This window comes from Podarcis erhardii (assembly GCF_964252035.2).
Source record: "Podarcis erhardii genome assembly, chromosome: 8".
Lineage (NCBI taxonomy): Eukaryota > Metazoa > Chordata > Lepidosauria > Squamata > Lacertidae > Podarcis > Podarcis erhardii.
In genome coordinates, this window is record NC_138499.1 from 81,566,976 (window position 1) to 81,586,237 (window position 19,262).

The following is a 19,262-nucleotide window of genomic DNA, read 5'->3' on the forward strand; positions in this document are numbered from 1 at the left end:
GGATCTGGTGTCAGTTTTTGTGGGGAGGGCTAATTTCCAGATGTCTGGCAAGCGGGATGTGTCGTCACGCTTGTTCATGTTGTGAGGGTGTTTCTCTATCTCGATGGCTTCCATGATTATTCTCTTGTGGTGATGTTCCGTGTTAAAGAGCAATTTGGAATCTGCAAAATTAATTTCGTGTCCTGTTTCTTTCATGTGTTGGAAAAGAGAGGAAGTTTTTTCTTCTTTTTTGACGGCATTCTTGTGTTCTGCGATACGTGCATTTATTCGTCTGTTTGTTTGTCCAATGTACGTGGCTGGGCAGACTTTGCAGGGTATTTCATAGATCCCTTGGTTTTCCAACTGGATTTTATCCTTGGGGTTTCTGAGGATATTGGCTATTTTTTGGTTGGTGCAAAAGGCTGTTTTGATATTGTGTTTATGGAGGATTTTGCTAATTTTATCTGTAGTGCCCTTGATATAAGGAAGGAGGGCCATGCCATTGTTTTCTTCTGTGTCTTGGTTTTTGGGGGGTGTTTCCTTTTGGATTAGCTTCGTAATCCTGTTTTGCTGGTATCCATTGGCGATTAACACGTTTGAGAGATTCTGTAACTCAGTTGTCAAGTGGTCTTTGTCAGCCAGGCGTTTGGTTCTGGAGATGAGAGTCTTGGGTACGGAGTTTATTTGAGCAGGGTGGTGGTGTGATTGTGCATGTAAGTAGCGGTTGGTGTGTGTTTTTTTCCGGTAGATAGTGTGTCCTAGGGAGCCATCAGGTTTTTTGTAGATTAGGACGTCAAGGAAGGGAAGTTGGTTGTTGGCTTCTATTTCCATAGTGAATTGTATTTTGGGGTGTAAGTTGTTGAGATGTGTGAGGAAGCTATCCAGTTTTTCCTTCCCGTGTGGCCAAATTACAAAGGTGTCGTCAACATATCTGAGCCAAAGTTTGGGTTTGTGTTCTGACTTGTCTAAAGCATTGGTTTCAAAGTGTTCCATGTACAGGTTTGCGATGACCGGTGAGAGGGGTGATCCCATAGGTGCTCCTTCTATCTGTTTGTATCTTTGTCCATTGTGGATGAAGTACGTGTTGGTTAGGCAGTGGTTAGCCAAGACTCTCATCTCCAGAACCAAACGCCTGGCTGACAAAGACCACTTGACAACTGAGTTACAGAATCTCTCAAACGTGTTAATCGCCAATGGATACCAGCAAAACAGGATTACGAAGCTAATCCAAAAGGAAACACCCCCCAAAAACCAAGACACAGAAGAAAACAATGGCATGGCCCTCCTTCCTTATATCAAGGGCACTACAGATAAAATTAGCAAAATCCTCCATAAACACAATATCAAAACAGCCTTTTGCACCAACCAAAAAATAGCCAATATCCTCAGAAACCCCAAGGATAAAATCCAGTTGGAAAACCAAGGGATCTATGAAATACCCTGCAAAGTCTGCCCAGCCACGTACATTGGACAAACAAACAGACGAATAAATGCACGTATCGCAGAACACAAGAATGCCGTCAAAAAAGAAGAAAAAACTTCCTCTCTTTTCCAACACATGAAAGAAACAGGACACGAAATTAATTTTGCAGATTCCAAATTGCTCTTTAACACGGAACATCACCACAAGAGAATAATCATGGAAGCCATCGAGATAGAGAAACACCCTCACAACATGAACAAGCGTGACGACACATCCCGCTTGCCAGACATCTGGAAATTAGCCCTCCCCACAAAAACTGACACCAGATCCAGAGGCACACAGAACGCCAACACCAATCAACCACACCAGACCCAAACCCAGACCCTCTCCACAGATGAATTACAGACACCATCCAGTAGCCAATCCATGGTGGCACCTCCGGATGCTGCACCCCCCTGCAATCCCTACACAGATCTGGCTGACACAAGCCACAAAACCACAGCTCGCCCCTATACACGAAGCCAAGCCAGAGCACAACTAAGTACAGTACAGCCATCTTCTCAGGAAAACTCTTCACAAAGTTCAAGAGGTCAAGACACAAAGACTTTAACAACTAATCCACACCTAATGACCCACCTAAGTGGTACTCAGGATATCACTCAAGAAATCACTCAAGATATCTCTCAAGTAATTAAGGAACAAAAGAAGAAAAGGCACACTAGCCTGGGAACTTCCTCTCTGCCCAGAACATTGGAGGCTATACACCACACCCCCTCTACAGTATTTATAGGAACTCAAACACTGAGATCCTGCTCTGTTCCAGTAACAAGAAGCCGAAAGCACCAGCCTGAAGATGACGAGTGAGACCTCGTCAAAACGTCGCCTAGACACCCCAACTTTTACACGGGAAGACACCCGAGGACACCAAAACCTGCATTCCTGTACCCGTGAAAATCTACGAAAGCATATATATATATATATATATACACACACACACACAGCCTCATTCTTTGTTCAGCAGCAACAAGCTTTAAGAACACTTGCTTGAGAGTTTGTTCCATTTAATTTATTGTGCCCTATAGTACTCCACAGGTCTGTAAAGAGATTTGATGCATAATATTGTTTCCGTTCAGCATAAAGTAGCCCCAAAACTTAAGTTATTTCTTAAAGAGAAGGCCAAGTAATTGATGAGCATTTGGCATTGATCTCATTAGATGTTGTTTATCTCTATCAAGATTCCCCATGATGAGCCCATTCTGAGTTGCAGCATTATGTGGGTTTACATGAAAATCCATTTTCACCCACTCATTTGTTTTGTACTCATGTTTCGCATAATTTTGAAAAAATACTTGCTTTAGTAATCAGTTTTAAGAGAGCTGCTATAGACAGCCTCTTTGTTCCTAATTTGGCCAATATGTTATTACTGTTTTGGAGGAGCATTTTAAATGTCTATAATTTATTTTATGATGACGTTATCCTATGTTTTAATTATAATTGATGTTATTTTTCTGGCATTTGGGAATATTGAAAACTTACCAATATTTCTCCCCTGAGATTAATCCTGTACATTACCATGTTAAATTTCCTTCTTACTCTGCTTCTGTTTCTATTTTCTATGCCTTCTGGGACAGCATAGTGCTGTGTACATTTAAATCATACATATTAATCAGTTTTTGTTGAGTGCGCTAGTAGGAATACCATTTTACATTCTACAAATCACAATCAAATTCATTTTAAACTGAAGATGCCTGTAAGACAATTTCTATGATTAAAGCTCAGTTCCACTGATCCCTCAGATAACAATGTACAAGACAGTCATTTTTCCGAATCTTTATATCAGAGGAGCAAACTGGACCTTATCACATGGTGAGCATTGACCTGTGCCAGTTATACTATCAGAATGAATTTGCTTTAGGTTAGGGCCCCTAATTCCAAGTCAAGTATTGTATACAGTGTAAATTAAAAGGTAAAGGGATCCCTGACTGTTAGTTCCAGCCGTGGCCGACTCTGGAGTTGCGGCGCTCACCTTGCTTTATTACCTTGCTTTATTGGCTGAAGGAGCCGGCGTACAGCTTCCAGGTCATGTGGCCAGCATGACCAAGCCGCTTCTGGTGAACCAGAGCAGTGCACGGAAACGCCGTTTACCTTCCCGCCAGAGGGGTACCTATTTATCTACTTACACTTTGACGTGCTTTCGAACTGCTAGGTTGGCAGGAGCAGGGACCGAGCAACAGGAGCTCATCCCATCGCATGGCATTTAAAAAATCGAAAACACACTCACTCACTGAAACATAAATTGGCAACAGTCAATTTTTGTTGTTGTTTAGTTGTTTAGTCGTGTCCAACTCTTCGTGACCCCATGGACCAGAGCACGCCAGGCACTCCTGTCTTCCACTGCCTCCCACAGTTTGGTCAAACTCATGCTGGTAGCTTCGAGAACACTATCCAACCATCTCGTCCTCTGTCGTCCCCTTCTCCTTGTGCCCTCCATCTTTCCCAACATCAGGGTCTTTTCCAGGGAGTCTTCTCATGAGGTGGCCAAAGTATTGGAGCCTCAGCTTCAGGATCTGTCCTTCCAGTGAGCACTCAGGGCTGATTTCCTTAAGAATGGATAGGTTTGATCTTCTTGCAGTCCATGGGACTCTCAAGAGTCTCCTCCAGCACCACAATTCAAAAGCATCAGTTCTTCGACGATCAGCCTTCTTTATGTCCCAGCTCTCACTTCCATACATCACTACTGGGAAAACCATAGCTTTAACTATATGGACCTTTGTTGGCAAGGTGATGTCTCTGCTTTGGTGGCAGTGACCCAGTAGTGCTTTATTCAGCTAAGCAGAATCAACAGTCAATTAGTAGCTTCTAAATGGGGACTTTCTCCCAAAGAAAAACTTAGCAAGAAGCAATACATACAAACATTGGTAGAATAGACCAACTATGTTAATAATTGCTGTAACCTATTTGAGAATGTTTAAAACAACAACTTGGGGCCTTTTGTAGGGTATTAAGGCATAATGTGAATTGTACTGAAAATTACTTGCTGCAGGACTATAATGGCCGCTTACCCAGTATAAGGTTGGGCTGTGGTTGTGGCCCCCTCCCTCACAGAAGAAAGGCCTCTTCATTTTGTGGCCAGTCACTGGGGATTTCCCACAGCCAGCTGCAAAGGTGGGCAGTATAACCTGCCAAGCCATCCACCAATCGGGGGGCTCCCTATTTAGGCCAGCGATGCCTGTGCTTGGGATGGTTGTAAAGTTTTGATGGTTTTTACAGTGGCTTCATTCATTCATGCTTTGATCTCTCCTTGATTATGTTCTCACAGTGTCCACCCGATTGTACAATATTAGCTAAGTTGTAGAGAAGACAAGGTGTTTTGAAGTTGTTGTTGTTGCTTTAGTGTGAAAACATAGATTTTGTAGGGCCACTGGGTAGTGGGTTGGCCGTTTGACCAACCCTGCTTTGAGGACTTAATTAAGAGCCTCTGGTTTGGGCTATCTCCTCCACCAATGATTTGTACATATTAGAACACTTCTATGGCAAAACCCCACAGGCAGACTATATTTGTTCACTTCAGTAGTTTCTTATGTTTATGGTGTCTCTCGTTGACAATTAAATAGTTATTGTCACTAAAATTGGTAACGGAAAAAGAAGACACTTATTTGCTTTCAACAATCCTTATCAAGATCCACTATTCACAGAGGCCAAATATTTTCCTTTTGAGGGTTCCTGGCGCTCAGTGATAGCAATCAGTAGTCCCATTATCATTACTGTGAGACTGAAGGTACAGATTGAAATTTAGAATTAGGTTTGGGGAAAAAAGAAAGTGTTGAGCTGGGAGTTGTAGAAATCCAGGGAAGAACAATATCTAAATGAGAAACAGATATTCCTATTTTTCATTTAAGCAATTAATCTGCAAAGCTAAGAAACAGCACAGATATCAAGGTGCAGAGGCAGACTTTTAAGGCTTGCATTTAACAGTGATTGGCAGCCCTTAGGTATGTCCTCTGTTTTATGTCCTGAAAGTTTATGGGACAGCAAGGGGCCTTGGTGAAATGATAAGAGCTGTGGATTCTTGCTCTTTGTTTTTGAGAAATATGTCCCCACCCCACCCCAATTTGCCTCTGGCAGAGAGGCATTGTTTTATGACTTAAATAATAATGAGGCCATATCTAAGTAAGTATCTTTGCAGGGGAGCCCCATTATATTACAGTCATACCTCAGGTTGAAGTAGCTTCGGGATGAATATTTTCGGGTTGCGTTCTGTGGTGACCCGGAAGTAACGGAGTGTGTTACTTCCGGGTTTCGCCGCTCGTGCATGCACAGACGCTCAAAATGACATCATGCGCGGAAGCGGTGAAAGCCGGCACGCGCAGTCGCGTCTTATGTTTACTTCAGGATGTGAATGGGGCTCTGGAATGGATCCCATTCGTATCCAGAGGTACCACTGTATTGGGTTCCACTGCCAACAATTTCTTGCTACAGTCTGAAACAGCACATCAGCAGAACTGTATTCTAAAATGTAATGTGACCTCATGTCCAGGAACTAGGCTGCTTCTGGAGTGGACATAGCTAGGAATGTTGTATTGGAAGAAGGAAGAGTAGTTCCTGTCCTGTTTTGGAGTAAATGAATTATCATATGGCCAGTGCAGATTTAACATGGTTCATCTTAAAACAACAGGTAAAGGGGACTGGGAACAAGCATGGTGAACTCAACGATTTTCCCAGTTTGTCTCCTGTCTTTCATGTATCATCCCCTCCCTCCAGCCTCAGGTTTATGTTAGCTTTGACATCAAGCTTGGTAAATGCCAACCAGGGTTACTTTGAAAGTAAGACTTGATGCTGGTTAAAACATAGTTAAGAGTGAAGTCTACATAGTACTAACCAAGGGTTGACACACCCCTCTTAATCCTAGTTGTGCCAGCATGGTTAAGAATGAACACTACACAGCACTAATTTTACTGTTGACACAATCCTCTTAAACGCGGCTAAGGCTGGTGGCACAATTTCTTTAGGATGGGGCAGGTGAATGGAGCTTGCAATCCTCCCTAGTATTTCTGATTCCTTAACCATGGTTAAGGAATTATTTATGTTGCATCTGCACCAGTCTATGAAAGTATGAGGAGTTGAGTGAGTTGTTTCCCTCCACTTTAGTTGTCTTGTCAGGGAGAAATACTGCTGTGCTGATGTAGAGACCACCCCTAAGGTGTTGGTAAAGATAGTTGAAGCACTGGCTTAATTAAGTATGGTAAGATGCAAATATGTGTTAATTTACTTCAAACACTTTCACAAGAGATACAGGGAAAACACTTTTCCCTTGCTAATGTGTCTGCTTTGAACTTGTTAATATGGTTGTCACAGTATCTAATGTGGGAAATAGCACTGTTTTAAATTCAAAGAGAAGTCCCTACTTATTTGCCTATTTAATCTGAATAATCTGACATATTCATGTTGTCCTCTTTTCTGTGAATGGATATGGCTTAAGCAAGAGCATTAGTGTAATTGCTGAATATGAAACATCTGATCTCCCCGGCCAGCTGGCCTCTCCTGAGGTAAATGGTCTGTGGGGGGTGGGGGTGGGGAGAGAGACAGAGACAAATCTCAACATACTATTTTGTGAATATTATTTTGTGCTGTTTCAGACTGTAGCAAGAAATTGTTGGCAGTGGAACCCAATACAGTGGTACCTCTGGATACGAATGGGATCCATTCCGGAGCCCCATTCGCATCCTGAAGTAAACATAAGACGCGACTGCGCGTGCCGGCTTTCACCGCTTCTGCGCATGCGCATGTGGTTCCTTTTGACATCGCAGGTTGTAATTAGGCTGGCCTGAAAAAGAGGACAGGGTTCCTGCGCATTTAATAGTTGTACAGAAGAGAGAATTTCAGCAGTTATAGCTTGACATGCTAGCTGCACTTTCTGAAATCCCCTCATGTTAAAGGCGCAGGAATCCTTTCCTCTTGCACCAGGACAACCTAAAACTAATGGAGATTGGACTACTAAAGTGAGATGACTGATTTAATTAAGCACATTAAATTAATTTTTTTGTTACTTATTCACTATGTTACCAAATAATATAGAGTGGTAAGGAATATTTTGGATGAGATGGAAGATGATGTTTGGTTTATTTGATACTTGTTTTGGGCTCTGGTTAAGGAACGAGTCATCTCTTTAACCTTCCACGATCTGTGTGCCTGTGGTGGGTGAAAAGTGAGCAGAACACTAGGTGTGTCTCTTACATCTGTAAAGTAGACTACATTCTAGCCGTGCTAAAGCCAGCTGTTTCTTCTACACCACCTGCTCTCCATCTTCCATATTAAGTAGCCATATTAAGAAAACCATTCCACTATTGTGCTGTAGAGACTGCCATAGTATATCCGCGTTTGGTGGATGTCTTGTGCGTATAAAGCCCTTGTGTCAGAGGATATTTACAGGAATAAGCTATATTACAGGTCAACATGTGGACTGTACCCCAAGTTTGGATTTTTAAAGAAGGGAAATTTTTACCTTTGTTATAAAGAATTAATTGCTTTTATTTTAGTAGCGGCATGCTTACCAATGGCACAGAATCTCAGAAGGGGCTGGAACATGTGTGGTCCATCGTTGTATCAAAAAATTAACAAAGAAATTGCATGCGTTGAATAATACAAATGCTGTAGATTATTTTGTTGAAATAGAGCATCCTTTTATAAAATACTGATAACCCTGAAGAATGGCAACCACCTGATTTGATTATTTTCTTTATTTCTGCTTTACAAAATCTTATTAATTTCCTTCACATTCAGGTCATCATAATAATCCCTTATACAACAACTGTTATATTAATATCTTTTGTTTGTGTTGTCACATTAAAACCACAAGTGAGGAACTCAAGCTATATCCTTGTTCTTCTTGTGTGTGGCAATTATTCTGTCGGTGGTGTTTTTCCCCTGTCTTTGTAAGATGTTATGTTTTTCTTTCCCCCGGTTGTTGCTGTTAATCTCTCATTCCTTGGGCGGAGCTGATATCCCATTTAATTTTGAACTTTGGCAAACTTGAATAGACCGACCCACTGACCCTCAGACCATGTGGTGGGCCGGACTATATTTTTTTGGGAGGAAATGAACGAATTCCTATGCCCCACAAATAACCCAGAGATGCATTTTAAATAAAAGGACACATTCTACTCATGTAAAAAGACACTGATTCCCAGACTGTCTGCAAGCCGGATTGAGAAGGCGATTGGGCCGCATCCGGCCCCCGGGCCTTAGGTTGCCTACCCCTGGCCTAGGGGGACTCCCAAAGTCTGGATGGAGAGGCCTGGAATATGCTGCTAATATGGTGAAGCAGAATGCAGATTTTGGATACAGAAGACCCCAGGTTCATTCCTCAGCATTTATCATTGAAAGGGTTGCAGGTAACCAAGCTTTGGACAACCTCCACATGTGAGACCTCCAAAGAGCTGCACCCAGAGCTGACAATATTGAATATGTGATGGGGCATAGATCCTTCATGTATTGAATATTCATAAGAGCGTATGTCTCAATTTATTACATATAAATCCTATCCTTTCACCCAGGACCAAAGGCAGGGGTCGCCAACATGGTGCCTGTGGACATCATGGTGCCCTGGAGATCTTTCCCTGGTGATAAAGGTGGTGAGCAGAACATAGTGCCGGTCAAAAGCCAAACTAAAACTAAATTGTCAGAAAACATTTAAGCATGCAGCTGAAAGCATGGAACAGTTTAGTGCACTGTTTCAGTAAGATACTGTGCATGTGGTAAGTGGGGCTTTCTTTCATAGAAGTGTATTCAGAATTGCAAATTCTGCAACAAATTTTGGAAACAGTATGGAAATACTTGCTTACAAACTTCTTCACATACACTTTGAAAATGTAATACAGTCATACCTCTTGTTACGTTCGGTTCAGGTTATGTATTTTCAGGTTGCGTCCTGCGGCGACCCGGAAGTAACGGAACGGGTTACTTCCGGGTTTTGGCGCTTGCGCATGTGCAGATGCTTAGGATGATGTCACGTCCATGCGCAGAAGCAGCGAATCGCGGCATGTGCAGACGCGGGTTGCGTTCTGCTCATGATGCAAACGGGGCTCCGGAACGGATCCTGTTTGCAACCAGAGGTACCACTGTACAGTGGTATCTTGGTTTGCATACTTCTTGGTTTGCATACATTTTGGATTACAAACACGTCAAACCTGGAAGTGCGTGTCCCGGTCTGCAACCTTTTTTTGGATTACGAACAAATTTTTTTTGGAGGCCCCATTGGCGAAAGCATGCCTTGGGTTACAACCTGTTTTGGTTTACAAACGGACCTCTGGAACAGCTTATGGTTGTAAACCAAGGTACCACTGTTTTGCATCCCCTTGTGTTTATGCAGCATCGAGCTACATGGATGCGAGCATTGCTACAACTACAACTGTTTTAGGTTGTGTATATTTAATTTTTCGTTCCATGTGGGGCTATTCCACACTTTACAGATTTATTGCTGAGCCGACAAACAAAAGAGAGCTGCAGCCAGTCTTAGCTCTCTGATGTATGTGCATGAATGAGTCGCATTGTTTTCCAGCACTTGTTGATCATCTTTATGTTTTTAGTGTGTGGTTAAATCTCTGGAATATGATTCAGGAGAAGCAATGTGTGAAGAAACTCATATATTGGTAGCACGGAACATGAAGTAGTGGCTCTTGCAGTCATTAAAGCATGGTTGGATAATCCTTCTGCATTAAGTGCATTATTCAATGAGTGGCTGCACCAGATCTGTCAGCTTCTGACACTGTCAGGTGGATATAAATTGTCCTGAGGTCATATCAGAACCAGAATAATGGTGCTTAACTTTGTCAATGCTGAAATTAGTGCAGTCTGCACTGTAAAGGAGTACAGTCTTTTTGGAATCCTATTTGCACCTGGCCTAAAGAAAGTTTTCTGTATTCTGTTAAAATGATGACATTTTAAATTTTCAGTGAGCTACCTGCAGCTTCCTAACTTCAAGATCTTTTGCCTGAGATGTAGCTCAGCTGTAATGTTTGGGTTAAGGGTTTGAGGACAGAGGGTTGCGCTTTTCTTCTCCTTGTTTGGGCTATGGACGAAGGTAAAGTCTGTGCAGGAAGGAGTTGTGGCCATATTGGTGATGGCTCCCGTGTCTCTGTCCACTTGCAGTTTGGTCATTCTTCTCCGTTGATATTGAGATGATGCCCCAAAGGCGCCTGGGGCATTATTTTGCATTTTATGCCCAAACACCTCACCCAGCTACAGATATGACATAAGAACTGTTACAGCAAAAGTCTGAAGAGAGTGTCCTTTAGCCTGAAGCAGCATTGAAAGTGCTATGGAAACCAGCAGTGGAGGAAAACTTGGGTGTGTGGGTGTGGTTTATTTTGATGGATTCTGGTTACACAATTAAATTGATCATATAGAACTTGGCTTTTTATGTGCCTATTCTCTGCCTGTTCCTTTGTTTAATTTATTTACTCATCAAATTCCTATGACACCCTTAATCCGAGGATCGCAGGGTAGTTTACAATATAAAAATACAAAAATGCATAACTAGTAACAAAAAAATGCAAAACTAGTAACAAATAAAAACAGTACCCCCCAAGGTATGATGTGGTAGTGAAATGGGCAGTGTTGACCTTTAGTTGTGAAGTTGAGATTTCAGTTGTAGTACGTGGAAGGGCAAGCTACAGCCATTTCCATCAGTACCTTTCAAAGTGACCAATAGGAACACTTTAAAGTTTGTTGTTTGTTGAGTATTGTGCTGCATCTTTGTGGTTTGTTATGCTAAATACTTAACTTTGATCAAATATTAATGTTGCCAATACTAAATTGCATTTAGTGATTAAGCTATTTTTGTTTCCCCCCTTCAGTGTGACAATGCAAAGGGACTTAAAGCCTTCTACGATGCAATAAAATATGGACCTACACACCTAATGGTTTTTGGTGGAGTATGTACAACTGTAACATCCATCATTGCTGAATCCCTAATAGGATGGAATTTGGTACAGGTAAGAACAACACCTTATAGATATATTGATTGATACCTTTGAAATGTTAGGATGTTCTTTGGAAAACTATTGTCAGGGAACTGCCATCGGAGAAAGAGGTGGTGGATAAGTTCCATGAGAATAGGAGAGAATCTGCGGCAGAAGGAACCAGCAGGGGGAGTGCAGGAGTCACAGCGGAGGGGAGGCTCTGGGATACTTCCAGTGACGACAGCGAAGAGGTAACAAGACCCCCGTTAGGAACTCCCACTCTGCGCCGGAAACTGTCACGCAGAGAGTCACGAAAGCGCATGTCTGTCAAACAGCTTTTATGTTGGCGTAGGTTCCGTAGACGCCCACTGTCAGATACTACCAGCGACTAACGGAGTCATGCTTTGGGGAGCTCCGTTAGTGCCTAGGTTGGGATGACCAGCCAAACCCCAGAGGGATCAAGCTTTACGCACAAGCAGCTCATTATCCCATCACAGCAATCTGACAGTCTCTGAAAGCAGCTTGTGCAAGCAGAGGGCATCATGAGCGAACCAGCTGGAACCGGAGGTGCAGGAGCTGGGGCTGGAGGAGGTCCAAGCCTGGAAGACAGGTACAGGGCGTTGGAGGTCCAGCTCGCGCTGCAAACGGCGAGGCTCGAGGAGAGGAGGGCTCAAGATGCGGATAAAGGGAAACCCACCCCACTTGCCAGAAAGGTGCCTGGATTGGTGCAGAAATTTGGGGGGGATCCCAGGAACTATCAAGCCTTTAGGACAGAGATGCAATATGCTCTTAACCTACTGTTTGATGACTTCCCTGATGAGAACTCTAGAGTGGCGTACGTGATCGGCCATCTAGAGGGAGGGGCGAGGGACTGGGTGCGGCCCCTGATGGCAGCCAATAATGAAATCTTAAAGGACACTATGAAGTTTTTTCGCGCCATGGACTTGATGTTTTCCAGTGAGATTGAGCAAGGGGTGGTGCGGAGGCAGTTAATGGCGTGTAAACAGGGGAGCCGATCTGTACGTGAGTACTGGACTGAGTTCAGCATGCTGATTCATAGACTGGGGTGGGACCTTGCGAGTGAACCTATTCAAATGCTGTTTGAAGAAGGGCTCTCTCCGGCAGTGAAAGATGAACTTTCCCGGGCGCCCAGGGCGGAGTCTATGGATCATCTGACTAAATCAGCGCTGTCCATAGGAGCGCGCCAGGAGGCAAGGGCTTTGGAAAAGCGGGAAGGAAAAGGGGAACGTTGGAAGGATTTCCGCATTCCAGAGATTCCGGAGCAGCCTTTCCCGCCAGCAGAGCCGATGGAAATTGGAACAGCGCGCGCGCGCGCAGTTTCAAACACCAGTGAAGGGCGGAAGAAGGAGGGGAAGGGCGCCAAGAGATGTTATCTCTGCCAACAGCCAGGTCACTTTGCCAGAGTCTGTCCGCAAAGGAAGGAATGGCAAGGAATGGCGGGAACTGTTGGGGGGAAGGAGGAAGGAGAAACAAGCAGCGAGCAAGTAAAAGCCAACGCCTGGCTGCCAGCATCAGGGCACCGCAGTCAGGCAGAGGAGAAGTGAATGTGCCCACGCCGGAACCTCCAAGACCAGCGCTTGTGATAGAGGTGTTGCTGGAACTGTCCAATGGACACCCACTAAAGATAAAAGCGCTATTGGATTCAGGCAGCTCCTGTAATTTCATGAGTAAGGAGTTTGCAGCTGAACACCAGATACAGACTATCCCATTAAGTAAGCCTTTGCAGGTTACCACGATTGATGGGAGGGAACTGTTGGGAGGAGAAGTGAGCCAGCAGACTGTTCCAATGGTAATGAGGGTGGCAAGACACACAGAACTGATAGCGTTTAACGTAGCCACTTTGGGAGGAGTTCCCATTATTTTGGGAATGAGCTGGCTAGCACTACACGATCCTCTAGTAGGCTGGCATCAGAGAGTGGTTTCCTTTGGATCAGCACATTGCCTAGAACACTGCAAAGAGGGAGAGGTTCAGGCAGGGGCCAGGGCCACTCTAGCAGGGGTGGAAGTGATGGGCAAGGGCAAGGTGCCACCACAATATGCTGACTTGATTGACGTCTTTAGCGAAAAGGAAGCAGATAGACTGCCCCCGCACAGACCCTTTGACTGTCAAATTAACTTACTCCCAGGAGCACAATTGCCAGTGGGCAAGCTGTATGCAATGTCAGACAGTGAAATGCAGGAGTTAAGGGAGTTCATTGACAAGAATCTCAAGCGAGGTTTCATCAGAGAGTCACGAGCGGTGGGGGGCAGCCCAGTGTTCTTTGTGGACAAAAAACACACGGGCAAACCGAGGCTTGTATGTGACTTCAGAAGCCTAAATGCAGTGTCAGAACCAGTGACTTTCCCTATGCCTAGAATTGATGACATTCTGACACAGGTGAGAAAAGGGAAAATTTTTACCAAGCTGGACCTTAGGGGGGCATATAACTTGATACGTGTGAGAAAGGGGGATGAGTGGAAGACCACTATGTTCACCCCCTTGGGGGCTTTTGAGTATTTAGTTATGCCTTTCGGATTACAAGCGGGCTCCGCCTGCTTTCAATCATTCATGAATCACGTCCTGGGGCCACTGCTCTACAAGAACTGCGTAGCGTTCTTAGATGACGTCCTGGTGTACTCAGCGAATGAGGAGCAGCATGTGCGAGATGTAAGAGAGGTACTGAGCAAGTTGCGAGAAAATCGGCTGTGGGTGAAACTGGAGAAGTGTCAGTTTCATACCAGGGAGGTGGAATTCCTGGGGTACCGGTTGTCTGACAAGGGGTTGGCCATGGATCCCAGCAAGGTTCAAGCGGTACTGGAATGGAAAACACCAAAGACCAAGAAGGACGTGCAAAGGTTCCTGGGCTTCGGAAACTTCTATAGGAAGTTCATCAAGAACTTTGCCCATTTGACAGCGCCTATCACGGATTGTCTTAGTAGCAAAAAGAAATTTGTTTGGACGGAAGAAGCGCAGCGGGCGTTCGAACGCTTAAAGCAGGCGTTTGCGTCGGAAGAGCAACTGTTGCATGTGGATCTACAACAACCAATGAGAGTGGAGACTGACGCGTCAGACCGAGCGGTGGGGGCCGTTCTTCTCCAGCCGGGAAAAGATACGTCTGAATGGAGACCGTGTGCATTCTTCTCGCGGAAGTTGAACAAATCCGAGAGGAACTACACAGTATACGACCGAGAACTGCTCGCCATTCATGAAGCCTTCCGGAAATGGCGGCACTTGCTGATTGGGGCGCAGCACAAGGTTCAAGTCCGAACTGACCACAAAAATCTGGAATATTGGAGAACAGCCCGAGTGCTGAACCAGAGACAAGTACGATGGGCCCAGGAGTTCTCCAAATTCCACTTTGAGATTCGTTACGTGCCCGGATCCGAGAACGTGAGGGCGGACGCTCTTTCCAGGAAACCTGAGTACTTAGAGGGGGAGGGAGCGCCCGAGGCAAGGCATGTAATCCCTGAAGACCGCTGGGTGTGTGGGGCGGCATTGGTGGGGCAGAGGGAACTGATGGAGGGTACTGAGAACGATGAATACGCCCAAGGGAAACTCAGAGAGCTCCGGAGGGCAGAGGAGAACACAGGGGGGTTTGAAGAAAAGAACGGGGCGTTGTATTACAAAGGGGCACTGTACATACCCGACGGGGAACTGAGGGGCAGAGTACTCAAGCAGTTGCATGACAGCCCCACCGCGGGACATTTTGGACAGCACAAAACCATGTGGTTGGTTACCAGGGAGTTTTGGTGGCCCAAGGTGAGGGAGGACGTACGGGAATATGTCAGGGGTTGCGTCAGGTGCCAGCGAGCAAAAGGAGAGAGGGTGGCGCCAGCGGGGCTATTACAACCCTTACCCACGCCCGAAAGGCCATGGGAGGCAGTATCCATAGATTTTATGACGGACCTGCCAAAATCCAAAGGCAAAACAGCTGTCATGGTGGTGGTAGATCTATTAACCAAGATGGGTCATTTTATAGCTTGTTCACATGCAGTCACAGCGGAGGAAACCGCCAAGTTGTTTGTAGAACATATTTTTAGGTTGCATGGCGCCCCCTTGAGGGTTTTGAGCGACAGAGGGAAACAATTTACTTCCAGGTTCTGGAGGAAACTGATGAGCTTATTACACGTAGAACTCAATTTCTCAACTGCTCGGCACCCAGAAACCAATGGGCAAGCGGAAAGGGCAAATGGGATTTTACAACAATACCTGAGGTGTTATGTAAAAGACAGAGAAAATGATTGGGTGGATAAGTTACCTCTAGCAGAATTTGCCTACAACAACGCGGAGAACGTGTCCACAGGGATGAGTCCCTTTCTGGCAAATTATGGGTGTCACCCCCGGGCATTCCCAGGAGAGGGAGGGGAGAGGTGGAGCGTGCCGGCGGCGGAATATTTTTTTGAAGAGATGGAAGCGATCCACCGTCAGCTTCAACTTAACTTAGAGAAAGCCAAGGAAGAATATAAGAAGCAAGCAGACAAAAATAGGAGGGAAGGTGAAACCATAAGGGTGGGGGACCGGGTGTGGTTATCCACCCAAGGACTACCGTTCAAAGGAGGGTGTAAGAAATTGAGACCCAAAAGATTGGGACCCTTTGAGGTCATACAGCAGGTCAACCCAGTAGCATTCAAACTCAGGCTGCCCAGTCACATGAAGTTACACCCAGTATTTCACAGGTCATTACTGTCGCCGTACCGAGAGGGGCGTGAGTGGGGGGAGCATGAGAGAGAGGCCACCCAAACGCCCGTGATAGAAGAGAGAGAGCGCGACATGAACGTGGCAGGAATCATTGATTCCAGGTGGAAGGGGAATCAGGTGGAATATCTGGTAGAATGGGAGGGGGAAGTAGAGTCGGAAAACACTTGGGTACCAGCAGAGGTAGTCAATGACGAGGTTTTAATAGAAACATTTCATCAGCGTTTCCCAAGAAAACCGCAACCCGTGGCACGATTTAGAAGGGAACACTTTGGTACCACCGATGAGGAAGGAGAGTTTGAAGGGTTCCCTGAGTCAGGGGTGGGTGAGGAAGCCGACTCAGACGAAGAAGAGGAAGACGGGGAGAGAGACGGTACGCCGTGGCTAGAAGTGTTTGAATCCTCGGACGACGAGGAGAGTTCCTTCAGGGGCTTTCCGTCCTCACCGCTAGTGGGAGAGGAGGCGGGAGGGGGTGAAGGGGGCCCTGGGGGGGAGGTGGATGTCAGGGAACTGCCATCGGAGAAAGAGGTGGTGGATAAGTTCCATGAGAATAGGAGAGAATCTGCGGCAGAAGGAACCAGCAGGGGGAGTGCAGGAGTCACAGCGGAGGGGAGGCTCTGGGATACTTCCAGTGACGACAGCGAAGAGGTAACAAGACCCCCGTTAGGAACTCCCACTCTGCGCCGGAAACTGTCACGCAGAGAGTCACGAAAGCGCATGTCTGTCAAACAGCTTTTATGTTGGCGTAGGTTCCGTAGACGCCCACTGTCAGATACTACCAGCGACTAACGGAGTCATGCTTTGGGGAGCTCCGTTAGTGCCTAGGTTGGGATGACCAGCCAAACCCCAGAGGGATCAAGCTTTACGCACAAGCAGCTCATTATCCCATCACAACTATGTAGATATTTTTTATTATTAATAGTTCTGCACTGGGTTGAGCAGTCTTTAGGCTTGTATGAGCTGCTTTTCACGAGAACCTAAAGGTCTACTGACAGGAAACAGTGACTGGGATGGAGTCAGAATCTAAATGGTAGCTCAAGGAACCAGTTGCCTACAGGTTACTATGAACCATATACTGAAATGGCCTGCATCTAAAAGTAAAAATGTACATCTGTTACAGATCAAGAATTCTAGCATCAACCTCCAAACTCCCAAACTGATCAGCAGAGAGGGACAAAAGCAACTATAAGTAGTGGGCACTAAAGCAGAGAGATAAGCACAATGGCAGTCATTTAATATAAGGCATTTTTTGTATATTTCACTGGGCAGGTGAATATGCATAGGATTGCTTATCACATCACATCAGTAAGAAAACCAGACGAACGGCCTGATCCTATGCATACTTGCTCAGAAGATAGGTCTACTGAATTCAAAGGGACCTACTCCAATTGTTCATATAATGGAACCTTAGAAGTTAAAAGTAGGGTGGGGAACGAAGGTCTTTTACAGTGGGGCTTCTACTAAAAGTTCAGTAATGCAAAATGCCTATCAGTCTATGGGACTCACTTAGTTGCTGGCTCAAAAGGCACGGAAATAATAATTAAGGCACCTTCACAACAGGTAAGCTATCAGTTTTCAGCTTGTAGCCCAAGACAACCTGGACTATTTTAATAAATTCTGAAAAGGGGACTTCTTTGTGTGTATGTTTTTAAACCCACAACATGAAGACTACGCCATAATGTTGCCTATCACTCCCTAGTGGCGGAGTATAAGGAAACGCCACATGCTGTGTGCCACCGAGGGGTGCGGGGTGCAGAAGGAGCCCCCTGCGGCTCGCCTTGCAAGATGGCACAGGGGGTGCACTCATGCGCCGCAGTCCAGGAGAGTGGGCGGCAGCCTTGCCACTCACCCTCCTCTCTCTGATGGAGCTGCAGGGCTGGGCATGAAGAAGCAGAATTTTTTAATTTATTTTTTGTCTTTTGGAATCTCAGTACCTACAATCCCTAGAAGAAAAGCTTGTTTTTTTAATTAACAGTTATCTTAAACCTTTTCTTCAATTGGTTATAAATCATTTCCCAGAAAACCTTTACTCTCTTACAAGACCACCACATATGGTAAAAAAATAACTTCTTTTTCTTTATATTGCCATCATGTGTTTGCTTTGGATTTATACATTTTTGCCAATCTGCTAGGAGTTAAATACCATCTACACATCATTATCATCTGTTATAAGATTATTTATGTAAACTTCCAAAATGTATTTTGGATAGTTAAGTTTTTACCTCTATCTTCAGTATATTTTATTTTATTCTATTGCTATGGCTAGTGGCTTATGCAAATGAAGATTCTTCTGATTCTACATCATTATCATGTAGTTTTCTTTTAGTGTATAACATGCTGTAAACTTAAGATCTACATTCCATAACTTCTCCCATGCAGCCATTTCAATATTATGGCATATATCTCTTGCCCAGTGAATCATGACCAACTTCACCTGCTCGTCTTTCGTCTCCTATTCTAATAATAGTTTGTACATTGTGGAAATAATTTTATCATTATTCCTTAGTAACTCTCTTTCAAATTGTGAGTTTTGATTAAAAAAACAAATCCTTTTATCCACCTTGAAAACTTCATTGAGTTGAAAATATTGTAAACAATCAAATTACTTGTCCATCTAACTCTTCAAACCTCTTTAACGCTATTTCCCAGTCCTTTTTTGTTAATAAATCCCTGTATGTCCCCCAGTCCCCCCCCATCCCCATTTTTCATTGATATCGCTTCGAGTGGGGAAAGCCACCATGGTGTATTTCTTTCTAACAAATTTTTGTATTTTTCCCATACCTTGTACAAATTTCTCTTAATAGTATGATTTGTAAAACTTTTGTGTACCTTAGCTTTTAAAAGTCCTTCTAAAAATCAAAACCTGCGTACTATTCAATGTCAACCATTCCTTTAACCAGCAAAGACAGGATGCCTCATAATATAATCTTAAGTCTGGCAGGGAGAAGCCACCTCTTTCCTTCAAATCCACTAGTAATTTATATTTTATTCCTGGTTTCTTTCCCTGCCAGATAAATCTCATAATATCTCATAATATCTCTTTGCAATTCCTTGAAGCATCCTGTGTTGCCAATCATTGGAATTCTTTGAAATAAAAATAACATTTTTGGTAGCGCATTCATCTTTATGGCTGATAGTCTTCCCAAATTCATCCTACCCCAACTTGGAAGTGTTGGAATTGTTTCTCTGAATCTCTTTCCATACT

General features: G+C 44.4%; 1 protein-coding gene across 1 annotated transcript in view; it reads left to right on the forward strand.

Moving 5' to 3' along the window:
* The window catches only part of GABBR2 (gamma-aminobutyric acid type B receptor subunit 2), a 301,965-nt gene that overhangs the window by 26,860 nt on the left and 255,843 nt on the right, over positions 1-19,262 (forward strand). Inside the window, exon 2 of the mRNA XM_081872653.1 lies at positions 11,257-11,394. Coding sequence (XP_081728779.1) covers positions 11,257-11,394 — 138 coding nt within the window. The remainder of the gene's footprint in view (positions 1-11,256; positions 11,395-19,262) is intronic.